The sequence below is a fragment of the Syngnathus scovelli genome, chromosome 2 (assembly GCF_024217435.2).
Source record: "Syngnathus scovelli strain Florida chromosome 2, RoL_Ssco_1.2, whole genome shotgun sequence".
NCBI lineage: Eukaryota > Metazoa > Chordata > Actinopteri > Syngnathiformes > Syngnathidae > Syngnathus > Syngnathus scovelli.
The window spans coordinates 16,865,081-16,884,323 of NC_090848.1; the positions used below are offsets into that span (position 1 = coordinate 16,865,081).

Here is a 19,243-nt window from a genome sequence, read left to right on the forward strand (position 1 = left end):
GCTGAGGCCTTCCTGCTTGGAGTTTGAAGTTTGAATGTCCACAGGTTTCCCATTTATGTTTTGCGACACGTGAAGAATGTCAGTTTAAATTTCATATGTTATCTTACTAGTCCACCACATGAATCACTAACATAATTTGATGAAAAGGTTTACAGTGCTCAACATATACTATTCAAAAAGCATCTATTACCTTTCAATTATTTCTATTCTGTACTGCATAATCACAAAAAACAATTGCTCACAAATGAGATTTGTCAATGAGACAACAAATTTGTGTATATTTAGAAGAAAGCCTAGTTAAACAAAATTTCAGATTCAAAAAAAAAAAATAACAGGAAGAAAATGACCTCAAATTCTTAAAATTATGGATATTGATAATGATGCAAGTAGAAAGCTTTAACCAGCAGAGGGTGCTCAGGTCCTAGAGTAAATTTGATTCAAGTCTATCAAGGCAATCTGGGTAGAAATATGCTGCAGAGAGGAAGAAAGTTTGGACTTTGTGGCAAGTTATTTGTCTTCCAACAAGGACAATGACAAGACACAGCTGAAAACACTCAAAAATAGCTAAGAGCAACACATTGGGCTGATCTAAAATCTGCCAGCACATGTAGGCTACAAATAAACAAATTAATCAATTTCAGATCAGTGCACATATCCACCAATAATACTAATATAAAACAAAAAGTAAACTACTGAATGCTACATGGTAACTACATATTTTAAAAACTAATCGATTATTAATCATAATTTAATCCAAACATTCATGTTCAATTGTTACATACACATTTTAGCAATTTCTTAAAATACCACTTGGCCCAGTGTCCCTTGAGCACACGGGTATGCCCAACCCTTATTGGGAAGGATACCCAAAACAGTCATCTCTATTTTTGTCAGACTTAGAAACTAGAATTTTTTTCTCCTGTGGTTTCAGCTGTGTGCCATAACAAGCCACTTGCTTGCTGCACTATGTAGATTGAGTGCTGGCTATTATAGGATCTCGCTGGCTTTCACAGCTCTTTAAAAAGAGAAGCTATTAGAGTCCTGCTTGAGATAGAAAGAGCCATTTCAAGTGTTCTCTCACACATTCCTGCATAATTGTTAGGAAATGCACTGGAGGCAAGCACAGACGTGAAAACACACACAGTCACATCCAGCTCACTGTGACGCATTCACTTTTACTGGAATGTTACGGGATGTCGTAACACTGTAACAAATCAGGGTGTTGGGGGGCTGACTATGCTGCAATACTGGAAATTGTCTGAACAAAATAATCTGTTTATATTCATTCCCTAGACATGATGAATCTCATCGAAATAAAATAATCCCTGTCATTTTTAAAACACTATGTTGTACACTAAATGTCTTGACCAAACCAAACAGAAGCAATAGCTGAGTTGTATGAAACATTCAGAGATAAATTGTGATGCGACTGTCAGAAAGAAATTCATGTCACAATTTGATTGTTTTTTGTGGTTGTCATTTGCAGTGGTGAAGAACTGCCACTGAGATTCGAGGCAACTCGATTCCCAATTAAATGCTGTGGCCATCAAACCCAAAGTGCAAATGTAGTACAGGTTTGTTGTGTCTGCCATTAGGTTAGTGTTTTGAATCAAATGTCTTGTACTCATAAAAACACTTTATTAAAGGGGAAGTCAATACCAACATTTTCTTTACAATAATATGTTGTATGTGCCCCCACTAGTGTAAACACGGCATTGTGATTAATATTGTGTTGGTGTAATATGAATAGAGCAGCAAAATCCACTTGTTTATATCCTTTTGTCTCTTGCTGTCAACTGAAAATTAAAATGACATCATAGCTGCTCAGGTAATGACCAATCACTTGCTTTCTGAATTTAGTCTTTTGATATCTGCGAGCTGATCGTTGCTTTAGCAAAGTATCCCACCCAACATATTCCCTTTGGCGACTTAATATGGAACATAGGCATACCAAATGTACCAAATACACTATCAACATTTCTGACACATGCCTGTCAAAATGGTGACTTGTTGATGACAATTATTATTTGACTGTCTTACAACTGAATTATTGGTTCACAATTGAGTTCTGCTCCTTGGGCTATAGTCTGCCTTTTTGCGCAAGTCCTTTTTAACGCGTCTGATCTTGTGCATATTTTCGTCTCAAGTATATTCTCCCATACCGCCTTCTGACACACCCGCTTACGCCTAACCAGGGAACGAGTGCACAAACGATTAATTGAATTCTGAAGCTGGCTATTAATCACGGGGCATGGAGTTTTTCTGAGACACGTGACGATCATTGAATTGCATGCAAAAAAATATAGCACAAGAATGAAAAGACCTTATTGTCAGCCAGGTAGTACATGTGCAACTGTGCACCTTTTTCCTCTTGTAAGAATATGGCCCCCCACGACGGCCACATAACCCAAATTCACACTCACAACAGAAAGTGCCAAACTTTATCGCAAAGCTAAGTATTCTACGCAGTTCAGGTAATTAGTTCATTGCATATGCCTGTGGCCCACTTTTGGGTTCTAACCCGACAATCTAGAATCAAAACTTTAGAATTCAATTTATGTGAGTAATGTGACTCCATTAGACGCGGCGCAAATTAGAAGTTTAGCACCCTGTACAACGTACACCACCTAGCCTACACTTACTGTACCACACAGCACACATGCGTGTCCTCTATTTTCACATGGTAACAATTGCCTGTTTTACACACAACCCCACAAAAATGGCTCATTAGAGCTGTAACAGGAAGCACTTAAATGGGTGGAACATTATTACAGAATCATACTTTGTGCTCTTTATTTCATTCTAAACATATGAAACACTTTTTGTGACACTTTTTGTTGGTGGTGTGCGGTGAGATATTTGTGCCTCGGCTCAATGAAGACTGGGCAACATTGCCTTGTACATAATGGCTTGCTTGAAACCATCCTCACATTTCACCACGTGTGCTGTTGACACAAAATGACAGAAAATAAAGGCTGTCTGTTTACAAAACAACTGCAACTCAAAGCAACCGCACGCATGCAGGCGAGTTCGTGGAGCGGGGGTGGGGTTAAAAAAGCAGAGGGGAGGATCATGGGACAAAAGGAGGGGGAGAAGGGGGATTGCGGTATCATTGCTGACGCACATGTGAAACACGGAGGGGAGGGAGGGAGGGATGGAAAGGAATCTATGGCTGCGATCACCAAACCTCCAGACGAGGTCAGAAAGCCACTGGCGACATGACGAATGCATTCACACACATGCACGCTATTGCACACAGGACTTAAATTGCCATCAGTCAGGAATGAGGATCCTTTTAACTTAATGTGTTGGTCCAAACTTGTGATGACCGTTTCCTCATTTTGTGGGGTCTCCCTCTGTCACCTCTCTGTTTTCATGTTGCCGTCAAATGTTTGTACCCTACAGCACTGTATGAATTAGTGTATATACACACAGGCGTTTAGTCGATATGCGTCCAGAGGCCATGTATGGGTGCTGTGCACGCATGTTTGCGTGCGCTGGACATTGGGACCGTGGGAATGCGGTGAAGGATTTTTGTGGTATTTTTAATGTTTGTTATTAAATATTACCGCAAGGGACTGAAAGTAAACCCCAGACACTCCTCCGCTGCCTCCGCCTCGCTAGCTGACTCCCACATCTTCAAACAACAATGAAACCAAAAAGACTTGCCAATTGGTTTACATAAAAATGACACGAGAGCAATAGGCCAAATAAGCTTAGTGTGGATTTAAATAGCCACTTTTTTTTAATCGTTTAAAAGAAGACAAAGAAGGCTCCAAAAATGTCCTAGGTGTTAGTGAGGAAAAACGGATGGAGGAATTAGAGGAATTTGCAGGCACTAGGAAATGTAGTGGAATAGTGGTTAGTAGTTCTGCCTCACACTTCTGAGATTCGAGGTTCAAATCTCAGATCAGGCCTGCTTGAGTTTGCATCTTCTCCAATTGCATCCAATCAACAGGGCATAAAAGAATTTCTATTTTGAAGCGATATAAAGAAGACAACAGATGTTATTTTGTGTGTGACCACTGGCGGAGCTAGGATTTTTTTCTTGGGTGGGCATGAGGGGGCCAAGCATATTTCAGGGTGTCCGCAAGCTAATCTGTAAATATGTCATTTTTGCTATATTTTTTTCTTTTTTTCTTTCTTTTCAACCCAGTACAAAGTGATGTTTGACATATTTTTTCATCAATGGCAGTGAATGAGTTAATCTGTTTTTTTTTTTTTTTTTTTAAAGCTCTGCCTCACTTGTATGGATTTATGTTCTGTGTTGTGACTCTGCATTCCTCTGGCTGCAGTTGAACTTGTCTGGCATTGTTACAGTGGTTTGTGGAGAGGGTTCAGGATGGACGATTCATACCATAGTCAAATCTTTTTTGAGACTTTGATACAGAATTTATTTTCTTTCAAGCGCTCTCACTCTCTCAAACCAGTTGGTGACATTCCTATTTGTGGGTTTCTATGTTTTTATTTGCAAACTATCAAAGAAATAATTGTCTCGGATTAGGTGACGACTGGTGAACATAGCTGACACAAACCTAATCTCACAAAACCGTTGTCACAAAGCAAAAACAACATAAAATAAATCTGAGCTAACTCTCTTGAGCGTCATCTGGCCAGTCACAAAGTTTGTGTTGATGTTTATTCTCTGTCAAGACACACTGGAGAGCAAGCAGCTCAGAGATCATATAAACAGGAAGCCATAAGTACGCTCCAGGAAGTTCTACTTTTAGTGTTTTTATTTATTTTCTGGAATTGACTGATGGTAAAATGCCAATGATATCAAAAGTAATCTTTTGGGGCCTGATACAATTTATGCCAACTAATACCATGCCAAGAAATTGAAGTGTTCATTTTGTGTAAATGTCAAGAACAGATTAATTTGTGACACAAGCACAACAACCACAACAAACGTTTGTTTATTTAAACTTGCCGTGATCTCATTTGTTTTCCAGCACTGTATATACTATACAGCTACATATACACACTCCCAATGTTGTCGATATAATGAATATGAATCTACCCATTTGGTCTCTCATTTAGTTTTTATTCCCTTAATTACATTCTTCAGACTTTTTTCCTTCCTGTTTGGGATCCATGTCTTCAGCATTCTGTCTCTCTCGCTCCTTTTTTCCCTCAAGAAGCACGCGAGAGCACAATTGTGAGCTTTTCCATACAAAGCAGTCATATTTATCCTTGTGGCTTTCCAAACGTTTATTTTCGGTTCTCTGCAAGGACAACACATCTTGCGGTAAAAAGTGAGCGTGCCCACAACGGGTGCTTTCCCTGTGGGGATCATCGGCTGCCTGCGTAAAAATAGGAATGTCTTTTCTGGGATGGGTGAGTTCCTCTTGTGGGTGCTGTTCTCGCTTTCTCTCAGGAGCACAGCAGGCCAACTGACCGGTGCCACCGTCAATCTTTTTTCTCTTTTGTTTATTTTTGCCCTTGTGTTTTCTGAAATATCCAGCCAATGACACTCATCAAAACCCTGGAGTTATAGCAATTTTAGAACATCTACTACATCTACTCATTTTTAAAATATTATGTTTTATAGTTTGGTTATTTTTTATATCAAATCAAACCTACCATGTAAAAGAACATACGTATATACTATATATATATACACACACACACATGCATGCATGCATACATACATACGTATGTACATACGTACACAATTATATATACGTACATATGTACGTATGTATATATAATTGTGTATGTATGTATAGTATATGCATGTATATATGCATACATGTAGCCTATATTGCATGATTTACACCTAGGTTTTAGTAAGTGAGTATAGCTGTGATGAGGCTGGCATCTACTGTGGGAAAGGGACTCAACGGCATTTTGTCTGGTTTGCTTCAGGGCTGCTTATACAGTACAAGCTCTGTACTCTGTACAGGGGATAGGGACAGAGCCCTGACATTAATAGTGAAAACCACAAAGGATTGTAATTGTCTATAGATATCACAGGATTAAGCACTTTTTTATGAGACAAGGCTAAGGCTAAAGGCTAAATGACCTCCTCCCCTCATCTCAGATAGTCCCTTGGCCCCCGGAGAGGTGAGTGGCAAAGCACTTTTTTTCAGTTTGCCAAAACAATCTATTTATTAGATGCAGTGTTGTCACTGATATTAATATAAACATATAAGGGGAGATGCCCAGGCTGGTCCACCAATATACCATCGGCCAGCCTGGGTCACCCTGGCAATAATATGAAATCTGTAGGGTTGAAGGTGGGTCTTAAAACTGTCTACTCAAAAGAAATATTCTAAAAATGATGATTCCTCTGTGTAAGCAGTTTTAAAGGTTAATGCATAGATTTCAAACCATGTCTCCAGAAACGAACCCCGTTAAGATTTGTTTTCCTTTTTTTTATTTATTTTTTTATTACAAAATGGCTGTACTGGCTGTGAATATTTTTGTTCTCTGCTATAGACCATAACACCAGCTTGTAAATTCAGCTTTTTCAATTCAAAAGGGTCCAGAAATGCATTTGGGAATAATAGGACAGCGTCATGTCGCAGGTGCTATTTGACCTCTGCCTCTCACTCATACCAAGTGATTTAAGGGTGTTATCACACAGGATGAGAAAATATCAGGAATAAGTTTGAATGACAGTGACTCTTTCAAGACTAAAAAAAAAACTTGGACACTCATGAAAGCCAAAACATCCAAATCTATGGATGACAAGTGGTTCAAAGGTGACCAACACTCTAGAATAGGTTCAATCTATGTGCTGCCACCCAGACTAAAGTGGCACATTTGCTTTGTATCTTAAATACATACAAACTGGAACCCGTGGTTGACAATGTGGGTGCTGAGTGTGTTATTTTTTTTAGACTGCCTGTGAGAGTTAAAAATGGAATGTTTCAGCTACATAAAACACTTCCTGTTTTGACGACTTCCTCGCTGAGCCGTCACCTCAACAAAATAGTCCCAGAGCCCCACAACAGTCTGACTGACACAGGAAAAAAAAAAAAAAAAGTCTTTCTGTTCAAATAATTCCACACATTGCAGTGCGGTAGCACATTTTCTTCATGTTATTCTTGAATTTTATCGTCCCCAACAGATTACTCGGTTGTGTGCGCAGAATGAAGGATTTCCTTATGTGTGCAGCATTTCTTTTGTATTGTTAGTGCAACTTGAGTAGTTTCTAACAATTCATGTGAATTGTGATCCAAAACACTGGTGACACTGATTTAAAACTTGAAAACAAACACAAGAAGAATGTACTGATATGACCTCCTCAATTGTGGAATCTGCTGTGCAAACAAAATGTAAAATGAAAACAGTTTATTTAATATATTCGCAACACTGATCTTTTGTTTTGATTGCTAATTTAGGAGGTTGATTTGATCCTGAACAGAAGATGTCTAGTGTGTGTGTACAGTTGTAGGAGTTTTAATGTATTTTCTTTAAAACACACAGGCGCACACACACACACACACACACACACAAACACACACAGGCACGCACACACACAAAGCATAATGCAATAGAGGCAATTTACTCAATAATAGTGAGTCAATACTGAGGTGTAACCAATGTAAATACCGTTGTGTATATATATTTTTTTCAGTTTCTGACACTTTTGCAATATGGGCCAAATTGACTCAGTGACATTACTGCCATTCCTCCCGAGAAAGGAGCATAGCCGTTGGGTTAATAAGTGAGGTATGTGAGTAAATAATGTCAGCCACAACCCCTCCTTCACTTTATACTGTTTGTCCGCCCACACATTCCACCTCTTGCTTTTTCATTCCATCTCTCTAATCCCCGCAGCTGTTGCTGTTACTTGCACTCTGGCCTCCTTCGGACAAAACCCGTACGTGTGCCTTTGTGGGAAAGTCACATGGGGAAATGCTCTATTTTGGGTGAAGAATTTTGGGTGCGATTGGGGTGAGCAGTGTGAGTGGCTGAATGAGAGTCTGGGGAATGAATTGGTGAATTCCTGTTGACTTGTCCCATTTTGGGAATAGCTCCCCAACACACGCATGGTCTTTCAGACCCATTGTTTTCCCCATTCACCTCCTTCCTCTATCCATCCATCCTCACATCCTCGCAAAATACACGCTGGCTCTGCATTCGGATATCACAAATCTATCAGCCACATCTGGCTCCATCATGTGCAAGCGAGACGATTGTCTGCAAAGAATAGCTCTATAATAAGAGTGAGGGCTAAAAAGTGGCTTAGTTGTTCGAAGTTATTTATGTACTGTATGTTATTGATGCACAGTATTATTTAAAGCGACAATACTTAATGACTTGATGATACACTCCCTACTGATAAAGAGAATGATCATGCGTGGTGATACAAATCACCTACTTAAGCCGTCAGTCATATTGGTGGCCCAGCCAGAACACTTTGCAAGTGTCGTTAGCGCTATCATCCAATACTTCATCAAGTCCCATAGAAACAACTGCACAAGATTTCAGGATTTTTGTGCGTTTACTTTTAATTATGGGTGAAGTGACACAGAAAATAACGGTTCGAGCACTGTTTTGGTGCCCCCCCCCCCCCCCCCCCCTTACCGTTCTCTTTCTTTTTTAACCAAACCAGAAACCGACCCATTTTATTTAATTGCATGTTGTTCAGTGAATACTTCCAGTCTGCGGGGTGCTGTTTGGCACACATGCTTGGTTTTTGTGTCAGTCAGAAAAAATAATAAGGATAGAAAAAAAAGACAATAAGCAGAGTCTCACTATAACTTTCACAAGGGTAGAACATTTGTCACGGAAAGGCACATCCAGTTTTGGGTCATGTCCATTTAAATGTGACTAAAGAATGCGTTTTACTGACACATGTATGCGGTTTGCACATTTTGTGGGGCAGCCGGTTTGGTTCGTGAAGTAATCACCCTGACAGATCTGAGCCAAGTACAGGGGAAGGTCTGAATTCAAACATCCCTGAGGTTGTACACGACACACTGTCGCATAAAAGCTCAGGGTTCGAACTAAGGGTGTGCTGTGCATGCGGTGGACTGTAGGCTGTAAATTTGGCCGACGGTATGTTTAGAAAATACCGACCGATTGCGAAAATGCTTGTTGATGACATCAGTATATATGCCTTACTGCAAAAATGGCGATAAGAACCTCTGACCACAAAGCTGGATCAATGTTTGAACCTGCTAGTTAAAAAATGATGCATTCACCTAGCCACCCAACCTTCCATCCTGCTCAGGAACTATAGTGGAAATGGCAAGCTACTAGCACTAGTTAAACATTTATAGTCCTTTGCCAAGTATAAACTAGACTATACAGCCAATTTCAAAATACTTTCATTATAATTGTTATCACTTGAGTTTATATCATGATATGCTTGAAGAGATTGCATTTCAGGCCATGTAGCCCAGCCCAAGTTTGAATATTTTCTCAATTATTAAATTAAACCAACTATACACAGTATAGTGAAAGAGCATTTAAAGCACCTGTGTCAAACTTGTTTTCACCTCCGCCTCAATTGAGTTCGGAAATCTTTCAGTGGGCCAGTTATAACTGTGAAAGAGAAAATGAGAACATTTTATGGTGCCCAAAGCTCTTGACAAAGCCTCATATTCAGCCAGTCATGCACACATTCATACTAGCAGCTGCTGCCCTGGAAGGCGCTCAGGCCCGCTGGGAGAAAACCAGGGTTCAGTGTCTTGACCCTTCGGGCACTAGATAACACGCTGGAACAACTGAGCCCCAGCCGTCCAGATTTTCTGCCAGTCTTTCACGTACAGTAAATACTTTTCATGTTCTCTATCATTGCCCTTCCTAATCAGATGAACCACATCTGTGGGTTAATAAAATTTGCTTCTGCTGTATCGCTTCAGTTTTGAAGAATTTGTGATAGAAGGATTACAGTTGGTGAAAGAGGCTCAGATAACTGTTGTTCTTCTTCATCCTTGGTTACATTTATTTGGTGAGTGACATTTCACATTCTGGAGGTAGTCCAGAACAGAGTTACTTCTTCCGCAATGTAATTCCGAGTTTGAAGGGTAAATGTGTTAACCATTTTTAAAAAGCTGTTTGGAAAGATAGTCACCATAACACATGTGCTTAAGCTGTATTAAGCATGGGATTTTAGTGCACCATTAGTTACAGTCTTTATCTGGTTGCCTGGTGGAAATATTTTACAGCTAAATCATGAGAAAATTGCTCGCAGATTTAGAGCTTTACATCAGTCTTCATGTCTCTGTTTACAACTCCCACAGGTGCTGTCACGGTGACCACACAACCACTTGATGTCATTTTAATCAAAGCAATAAAAAAAATCATGTCTCTTCCCAGATGGTTTCGGACCTTGGAAATGGATCCATATTACATGTACACACTTGGTTCAAAGTCTTCCTTCAAGAAGCTCCTGCTTAAATGTGAGATCATTGTTTTCAAGTTTTACATTTAAAAAAAGAACTCTCATCCACAATCACATCATTAGGAAAGAACTACATATTTATAGATATGTTTTAATAATTTTGGCAGCTATATGGGTTCCCCCATGAGTTACACGGTTGCTCAAATACTTAATACATTGTTTCTGGATTTTCACCTATTGCGGGTGACTGGAGCCTATCACTGGACCCCCAAATGTCAGAAGTCACATGTCGTAATGGTACAGTTAATAAAATGACATTGTTTTTATTTAAAAAAAAGTTACTTTATGAGAATAGTTATAGTCTAGAAAAAAGTCTTAAAATGAAAATCATGATCAAAGCCAGTTCTAATGTTAAAAGAATAAAGTTGCATTTTTACAAGCTAAAGTCATGAGTTTAGTTTAACGAGGAGAAGAGAGCTCCAAAAACCAAACTTTACTCTTGTAGTGTCACACTTTTTGTGTATATATATATATATATATATATATATATATAAGATGCTGTCAGTCTCTTCAAAATAGGACTAAATTCTCAAAAATATCAATGCAGCAATGATTTATGTGATGGTACATCACAATCGCAGAGTGCTAAGCTAATGTGGAAAGTGGTAATATGTTTATTTACACACAAAATGAGGAAATTGATTTTTTTTTAAAATGATGACATAATAATATGCTAATTATTTTTGCTGACCCACAAATTACAGCTCATTATCCCTACTTGCATGGTGAGCCACTTGTCTGAAGAGTAAAATCCCCAAGACCCCCATCTTTGTTGGCTACTTAGGGAGGAAAACAATAAAAGACGCTGTTTCACATTTGCCATGGGTTTTGAATTAATGACGTTTGTGTTTCTTGTTTAAAGATGATGTCCACACGCAGCGCTGTGCGTGTTTACTGAACCCACTGGGTGAGTTACGTGCTGTTCAGCTATGATGTCGCGCCAGTTACGCGACTCGTGCAGCTATCGGCGTCAAGCCTACGCACACACAGGCGAACAGAAAGGTTTGGTCAAAACGTTGCTATAGTAAAGGTGTTTAAAGCTACCCAGCGGCACTGAGGCAAGGGAAGAATTTATTTGAGTGAACACTTCACCTGAAACACACAGTTGGTTTGAATGGAGGTATTCATTGTGGTTGCCATTCATTTCACAGAAGCAAAGTTAAAATATTTGAGTTGTTTTAGGCCCGGCTTACTTAATGAAGCCCTCTTTCAGCAAGAAGATGAAAAAACAAAGGTAGGAAGTGAGCGAGTGCTGTGTAACCAGGGGAGTATCTATAACGCTAACATTCCTTAAGTAGGCCAAGTCGAGAAGAGGTTCCCAGCTTTTTGCTTCAAAGCCGCTCAACCCACAAAACAGCAGCAGCTGCTGGCATCAAGGGGTCTGGACCCCAGACTGTCCCAGCCTTCCTCCTCTTTGTATTCTCCTTTCCCACCCTTGTTCTTGGTTTCACTGTTATCCACCTTCACTTCAACCACTTGAACATATCATTTCCTGGCAGCACAAATTTATATGAATGGCGCACTTTCTCGCACTAAAGCTTTGAACGTTCCGTCTTGACTTTCTATTGTGTTTGTTTACAATGGCTCTTCTCTTTGTTTACATTTAGGTTCCACTTCAGTGGCCAACAGAGGAAGTTTCCACCCTTTCATGGGATTAATCATTGAGTCACCAGTGGACCTGGCAACGTCAGTTTTTGACAGATGATTTTGCGCTTACTGAACGGCAGCACGAAAGAAAATCTCACTCCAGATTTATTACCATTCATTTTATGCATATTTTTAACTCGGTAGGTTATGTATTTGAATTTATATGTAGCTCAGCAGTGGTGGGTGGTGCTTTTCGGACCTGGAGACTTAAGTGGCCTATTCCACCCCTCGATACCACCTTGGCAGATGACATTGACATGACAACACATAAGAGGTCAAATCCAATTGCCCCTGCCCCCCTGCATAAGGAACATGCCCACTAATGGAAGTCACGCAGCCTAGAGAATTGCTGTAAAATGACAATAGGCTGTTGAAAATAAATTCATACAATTTAATTGATCTTTTCTGACAAGCATTTTGTGAAAAGAAAATATGTCAAGCAGAATGGTGACAATTGTGAGTGACATTAAAAGGTTGGATTTCAGTTTCCGGGTATAAAAATGAGGATGAGTTAATACCAGCATATCATAATTCACATTTTCCAATGTTTGTATGCAAAAAAAGCTGTGGACCACTCACCTTACACAGTTAGAGACCTAAACGGAACTTTGAGTCGAAACAGGCGCAGAGCGGGCGGACATCTGCCTTTATTGGACAGAGGAAAAAGAAAGAGAGAAAGATGAGCATAGCAGATTTAAAAAAAATAATTATAATTTTAGCAGTGTTGTTCAGTTGATGGCTGCTACAATTATGTTTTATATATCAAGAAGAGCATTGTGTTCCACAAAGTCATACAAAAAGCTCTACTTAATATTTTTAATTAGAAGCTTTTCCAGCATTTTGAAAAATTCATGTCCAGTGAGTACCCCAACTTACAGTAATTACAAAATGGCACCAAAGTCTAATTAAAACAGATTAATTAGACCTTGAACACTTCACAAAGGTTATCGATACGATTTAGTGAAAATTTGTAGCAGGATATATCAACCATCGAGCTGTCGGATTTAAGGATTCTTCCGAGCGAATGGTTAAGACGGTCTCCGTGTTTTCCTGCCAGCAGGCTTGATTAGTGAGGCTGAGCAGATGAGCCTGGTAACCAAAACAGAGGAGGAGATGTGGAAACACACAACAAATCATCCCAACACACTAATCATTGTGTACAAGCATGACATATTTCCATGTGTCAATGCGAGACAGTAAGTGTGAGCTGGAGTTCAGTCAAAGTCAACGACTAAAAAAAGTCCATGATGGTTTAAATGTGCGTCTTTGCTGTCGCAAGTTCTTTTAATAACTGGAAGGTAACTACTTGAAAGGACGCATCTGGACTGCGTGCGTGTATGTCTTCATTGTTATGTTTTGCCACAATGAGACTCAGATGTGCTTAACATATCTGATAAACAAACTTTATTGCGCACAACCAGTGGGAAAGTGCGTAGATCTGACATCTTGCGCCAAATGAAAGCAAGGGGGCTTCATGGTAACATTGCAGCCAAATGAGAATCTTCTGTCTTGCGCTGTGAGACCCACCCAGTATGACATATTGCTATCGTCTGTGTTCTCATGGGACGCACCAGAAGCGGGCCTGCAAACGATTTCAAAGTTCTCATGACAGAGTGGAACCAACAAGAGAGTTTGGTTTTATTGTCATCATACAAAACTGATGTGTCTCTGCCTTTTGGATCTCCACCCCACATTCTGATGACTTTTCGTACTCATGCGTAATTTCCTTTGGATAATTTCAATATTTGAACCGGGCACAGTAAAATGGAAAATAAAATTCAGCGCTCAGTAAGGGTGGTCATAATAAATTATTACAGCAATTTTTAATATTTAGAAATTGTGTCAGCCATGGGGAATTTCAATCTAATGTTCAATGAGCTTGTGCTGTGGAGACGCAACCACAATGCAAATTCAGACCCAACTCGTTTGTTGCCTTAGATGTTGCCATAGAAATGGGCCTCAAACGATTCATAACAAACAGAATTAGCATTGGAAATGTAAATCTAGATTTTGTCATCAATTTATGCAAATGTACAAAGCTCACTGTGTCATAGGAGGCAAGTTATTTTATTATGGGGGGATCAAAACTGCCAAAATAAAGAATATGAGAAAGTGAAAATAAAAACACATGAAAAAAAAACTATATTTGAAAAAATAAATCAACAAATGACATAAATTGAGGTTTGATTGTCTTTATATATTCATTTTTATTTTGATATTCATTTTTAAATACTTTTAATTTATTTTATTTTATTAACCTTTCATTTTATAGTATACGTTTGTTGTTTTTATATCCCTGTATTTTTAAATGTCATTTTTTTGTTATATTTTATATATTCTTGCTTTAACTTTCTTGTATTTATTTATGATTTTGGCAGTTTTCATCCCGCAATGCATTCTCTATACGTCATACAGTGTATTTAAAATGCAACTCTGTCAAAGATGACATGTTTTGATGTGAGAAAGTCATCTGTGGTTTTCATTTTAAAGTCATGATTTCATGGCAAAGAAAATAATTGGGTCGAAGAAATGCTTAAATGACATCATTCATTCATCATGTTTTGGCAGTAATGTCACTAATTATGTTGCCGATGTACTGGATACATTTATGATGTAAATCTAAAGCTCAATTCATCAGTTTGTGCTATTTGTACTTTGAAACTTGTAAAATTAAGCAAATTCTAATGGACAAAGCATTATAAAGTAGTTGAATGTAATTCATGTCCAAGTTGTAACCATTTGGGGGTCTAAAATAGTTTGTTTATATGTTAGATATTTTTATAAATATTCAGTCAATTCACCGTTTTTCTGCCCAATCTTTGGATTGGCATTAATAATCAGCCCAAATATATCGACATTAGCTTCAGAGGGCTCACATGTTCACAATTTTGTGAGTCTTCACTGTAGTAAAGTGAAACGGGCAGTGTAGCAGACGTTTTAGGGACAGGACCAGCACTCAATGATGATAACATGTTGCTATACTCCTCCATCATGGGCAAATAGAAAGTTAATGGAGTCCATCGAACGGTTTGTTCATTGAGACAAAAATACTAGTTCGTAGGTTACAGACTGATAAATGGTGAAGGTGTGCACAGTCAGTTTGCACACACACGCACGCACACACACACACACATACACAGCAGGATTGACCTAGCGAGGGAGGAAATTGAGTTAGCAGGGGTGTAATGCAGCTCCTTGTGTGTGCAATCAGAGCAGGCTTACAATACATACGGCCATTGTGAGGTGGATCTCAGTGAGCCGTTTGGGGAAGCTGCCCCCCTATCACTAGATATGATTAATGCTGGGGAGAATTTGTGGGTGTGTGGGTGGTGGTGGTGAGACTTGCGTGGGAGTCGAGGCTGATGGGTTGTGCCGGGAATGTGTGTAGGGAATATGACAAGAATTTCTTTTATTTTCTCAATTTTTCACTCTAAACTCATATTGCAATTCTGTGTAAAAAGTCTAATATTATCAGAAAGCTGAATAAAAGCTGCCATCACACTCAGCAATGGTAGACCCTTTGTGATTCAAACGCTCGAATAAAACTCTTGAGGGCAAAAGGTGGGGACTACACCAACATTAAACTTATGTCTGGTAGTTGGGCTGCAAAAATATCACTCTGCGAGCCACAAATGGCCCGCAGGCTACGGGTTTAAGACCTTTCTTCTCTCCAGTATTTCCATCAATTGTGTTTTTTACCCCCTCGTTTCTGCTCTTCTACCTTAACACACATGCCGGTCAGACGCACACAGCCTGTGTTAGTGATATGACACAACATCTGTGTGTGTGTGTGTGCGTGTGTGTGTGTGTGTGTGCATGTGTGTGAGAGAAAGTGAGAGAGTCCACAAGTCCACTCTGTGGGGTTAATCGCATTCTCTCTTTCTCTTGCTCTACCTCAATTTCTCCCTCCCTCTTACTGCCTTTTGTTGCAGCCCCTTACTTTCTCAACATTTGGACAGAGTGGACTGATGCTGTGCACGTGTGCATATATGTACAATACATGTGTATGTGTATAGTTTGGGTGTCCCGTCTCACCTCTGAGGAGCTCCATGGACTGAAGTGTACTGGGATATAGACTGATGGGACCTTCATGTTGAATGACCGCACCACACACTGGTAAGGCAACTGGACAGCGATTGACCTTGAGTGTGTTTTGGGTGGAGACCATTTAAATGCAACAGTTTGTTTGGTGTCTTCCACTTGGCAGAGCTCAACTGACATCTTTTTTTGGTCAAAGGCGTCTATAATACACGCCTGGCATCTTTCACTCGTCTTCTCCCCTTCATTCGTGTGTTGCCTCTCACCCCACCCCACAGTCTCTCCCTCTCTCTACCCCGGTCAAAGTTACTCAAGTTACTGGCTTCCTCCTGTTGTTTTGAGCCCTGTGGTTTTATCCACAGAGCTCTGAGGGCGCTCCCACGCTCTCCAAAAGAGAAAGAAAGGAAGGAAAAACAGTAACTATTTAAGAGCCTCAAAAGTAGTGGGAGAAGAATGCTTGGTTTCATACCCGGTCGCCACATGCTCACATTTAAGACTGCATGCCTGCTTTGTCACTTTTTTGTTTGTTGTACACATTGCCCCCCCTCACCCCCCACCCCTTTCTTCTAAGAGGTATTAGGGTGGTTGAGGTGGTGAGAAAATTGGAAACAGAGCCACCCACAGTGGAACTGAGTCAGCTCAATATTTAGTGGTGTGTTTACTTTGGAAATGGCAGAAATTAGACGAGCAATGTGTGTGTGTGTGTGTGTGTGGGGGGGGGGGGGTGAAGGGGTCAAATGGGTCCTGAGAAAAACAGAAAACAATGCATTTATGCTAGTATTTGTTTGAAGCATTGCAAAAAATGTTATCTGTTCTTTTTACTAGAAGTGGGAAATGACGAGAAGCCAGAGGCTGTTTATAAAGGGAGGGAGCGGATTGTGTCCATCTGGGACCATCCTAGCTCAAAGCTTCCTCACCCTGAGCCCAAAAAACTGTCCCCCTCTGCCCCTCCCTCCCTCTCCCTCACTCTCTCCCACCATTGTCCCTTCATCAGGTGCATCTGGACACATTTGGATTGCAACCTGCAAACCTTGCTCAATCTTGCTTTGCACCTGTTGTCTGTTAGCCAGCATGTAACATACAGTCACTGAAAAAAAAGGACTCTGTCTTTAGGCCCCTTTTCCACTTCACGGAACTTATGAGGCATCTCACTGATCAACTTGATGTTGACAAATTTCCATCGGTCAAACTATACTACCTTTTCCTGTGTCATACGCCGACCATTTGGTACTTGGGCTTTCAGTGTGGACTTTAATCTACCTTTTAATAGCAAATGTAAAGGTGTGATAATAAATCAATCAATTGACCAATGTTAATCAAATCAATCGACTACGACCCTTGTGAGGATAAGCGCTTTAGAAATTGGATGGCCGGATGGATTACAGCAGCGCGATTCAATTGGTGGCTAATAAGTGCTATTTTAATTTTCACATTTTCCTGTAATCAGTGACCATCCTCATTCTTAAATTATCAATTGGCATCTTATCAATTATTGGTGTGGAGTCATGTGATCTCACTATTTGGCTAATTTTCATTTATCAAGGCTGCTTGACCGCCCTCCCTCTCATATCCCTCCCTCCCTCCCTCTCGGTCTTCCTCCTGATGCGTTGGCTCTGTAACCAGTGATAAGAGACAGCGATGGTAGCACTTCCTCTCACCACAGGAAGCAGGAAGTGTAGATTTCGACTGCAGCCTATCTGAGCAAACCCTGTGCTGGGTCCACTGGGATCATTATCACTTACCCATATGTGTGCACACTTAAATGCAACCCACCGCCAGCCCACTCCACACACATGCACGCATGCACGCACGCACGCACACACACACACGCACGCACGCACACACGCACGCACGCACGCACGCACGCACACACTGGGGTTGTTTGTGTCACCTGTCTGCATACAAGAAGGCCGCTATATTACTTTGCTAATCTGCCGGATGGTAAGCCACCTGGGAACCAGCAAACCCTGTGTCACTTTGACCTCTGGGTTAGCCAGCAGGTCAAAGGATGATTGGCTAATTATTCCCCTAATCATGGCAAATGTTTGGTTATCTTCTGCTATGGCCACGCAGGTCGGGGTGGGCGCTGTTGAGCTTTAAAAAAAAAACACAAACAACCATTCATCACTTAATGAATTCCAGTAACACCCAGGGGGGAGGGTCGGGTGGGAGAGAGGGATAGAAGCTGACAAGAAGACGATGTGGAAGAGACAAAGGGTGTCTGGGACTTTTCTTTTGTGCACTTCTTGTTCTCTCAACAGTTTTAGATATTGGGGAAGTAGCTTTCAGCAAAAAAGCAGGGTTATTATATAGTTAACAAAAATTGGGAAATAATTACAATTAAAATAAAAAAGAATGTGAGTAAGAAAAATGAGTGCTTTAATAAAATCTAACAAAATGAAATGTCATTGTACTGTGAAACTTAAGTCTGGTTCACAGTCAAGATAATCTGAATGATTTTAGTCCCGATTCTCCCGTTCTGACAATCGTGGGTAAACCCGATTCTCATAATGGCTTCAAAGATAATCGTAGCAGATAATTCTGCCGTGTGTAGTGCTCAGACTATGCTTGGCCACTCGGGCGTACGTCCAACCTCAAACATGTTGAATTTCTTTTGGCCCGACTTCTCACCTCCGAGGACGAATAGTCACACAGCTGTTAGACAGTGACATGCAGCCAATCCGACAGCGAAGTGACAAGCGCGGTGGAGAATCCAGAATTGTGGTTGCAGTCACGACACAACAGAAAGTCCGTGCTTGTACCGTATCCACTCCTTTGACCGTCTTTTCTTTTTATGACACTTTCTAGTAAGAACAAACCAAAAACAATCACTTCTTGGTTTGTTTGTTTGTTTGTTTGTTTGTTTGTTTGTTTGTTTGTTTGTTTGTTTGTTTGTTTGTTTGTTTGTTTGTTTGTTTGTTTGTTTGTTTGTTTGTTTGCGCTGAAGTCCTCTTCAATATTAATCTATTGCCGCACAGAAATAAAGTCAGTCTTTCAGGTATTGTAGTTTATGTTCTGTTAATACACAATGCTAAGTGACCTTTTTCACTCTTCAAATACTTCATCCATCCTTCCATTCTCTGCACTGCTTATCCTTCATATATGTAAATAACTAAAAGTAAAACTATGCTTTAAAGATAGTTTTGTTTATGGTGGGCTGGAAATGACAAAAATAGTATGGAGGATACAAAGAGA

At 40.1% G+C, this 19,243-nt stretch overlaps 2 protein-coding genes across 5 annotated transcripts in view; both read left to right on the forward strand.

Annotated features, from left to right (window-relative positions):
* The window catches only part of LOC125988751 (vitamin D3 receptor A), a 61,856-nt gene extending 49,447 nt beyond the window's left edge, over positions 1 to 12,409 (forward strand). The window contains exons 10-12 of one of the 3 annotated variants that reach the window (XM_068649818.1): positions 10,279 to 10,361; positions 11,226 to 11,270; positions 11,971 to 12,409. In XM_068649818.1, the coding sequence (XP_068505919.1) occupies positions 10,279 to 10,361; positions 11,226 to 11,261 (119 nt within the window). In that variant the 3' untranslated portion in view covers positions 11,262 to 11,270; positions 11,971 to 12,409. The remainder of the gene's footprint in view (positions 1 to 10,278; positions 10,362 to 11,225; positions 11,271 to 11,970) is intronic. The other 2 variants (XM_049754373.2, XM_049754375.2) reach the window with 2 other exon arrangements.
* A 3,530-nt stretch (positions 12,410 to 15,939) lies between these two features.
* Positions 15,940 to 19,243, forward strand: part of hdac7a (histone deacetylase 7a) — a 43,883-nt gene continuing 40,579 nt past the window's right edge. For both annotated transcript variants that reach the window (XM_049754365.2, XM_049754367.2), the window contains exon 1: positions 15,940 to 16,126. The gene's annotated coding sequence lies outside the window, so the exon portion shown is untranslated. The remainder of the gene's footprint in view (positions 16,127 to 19,243) is intronic.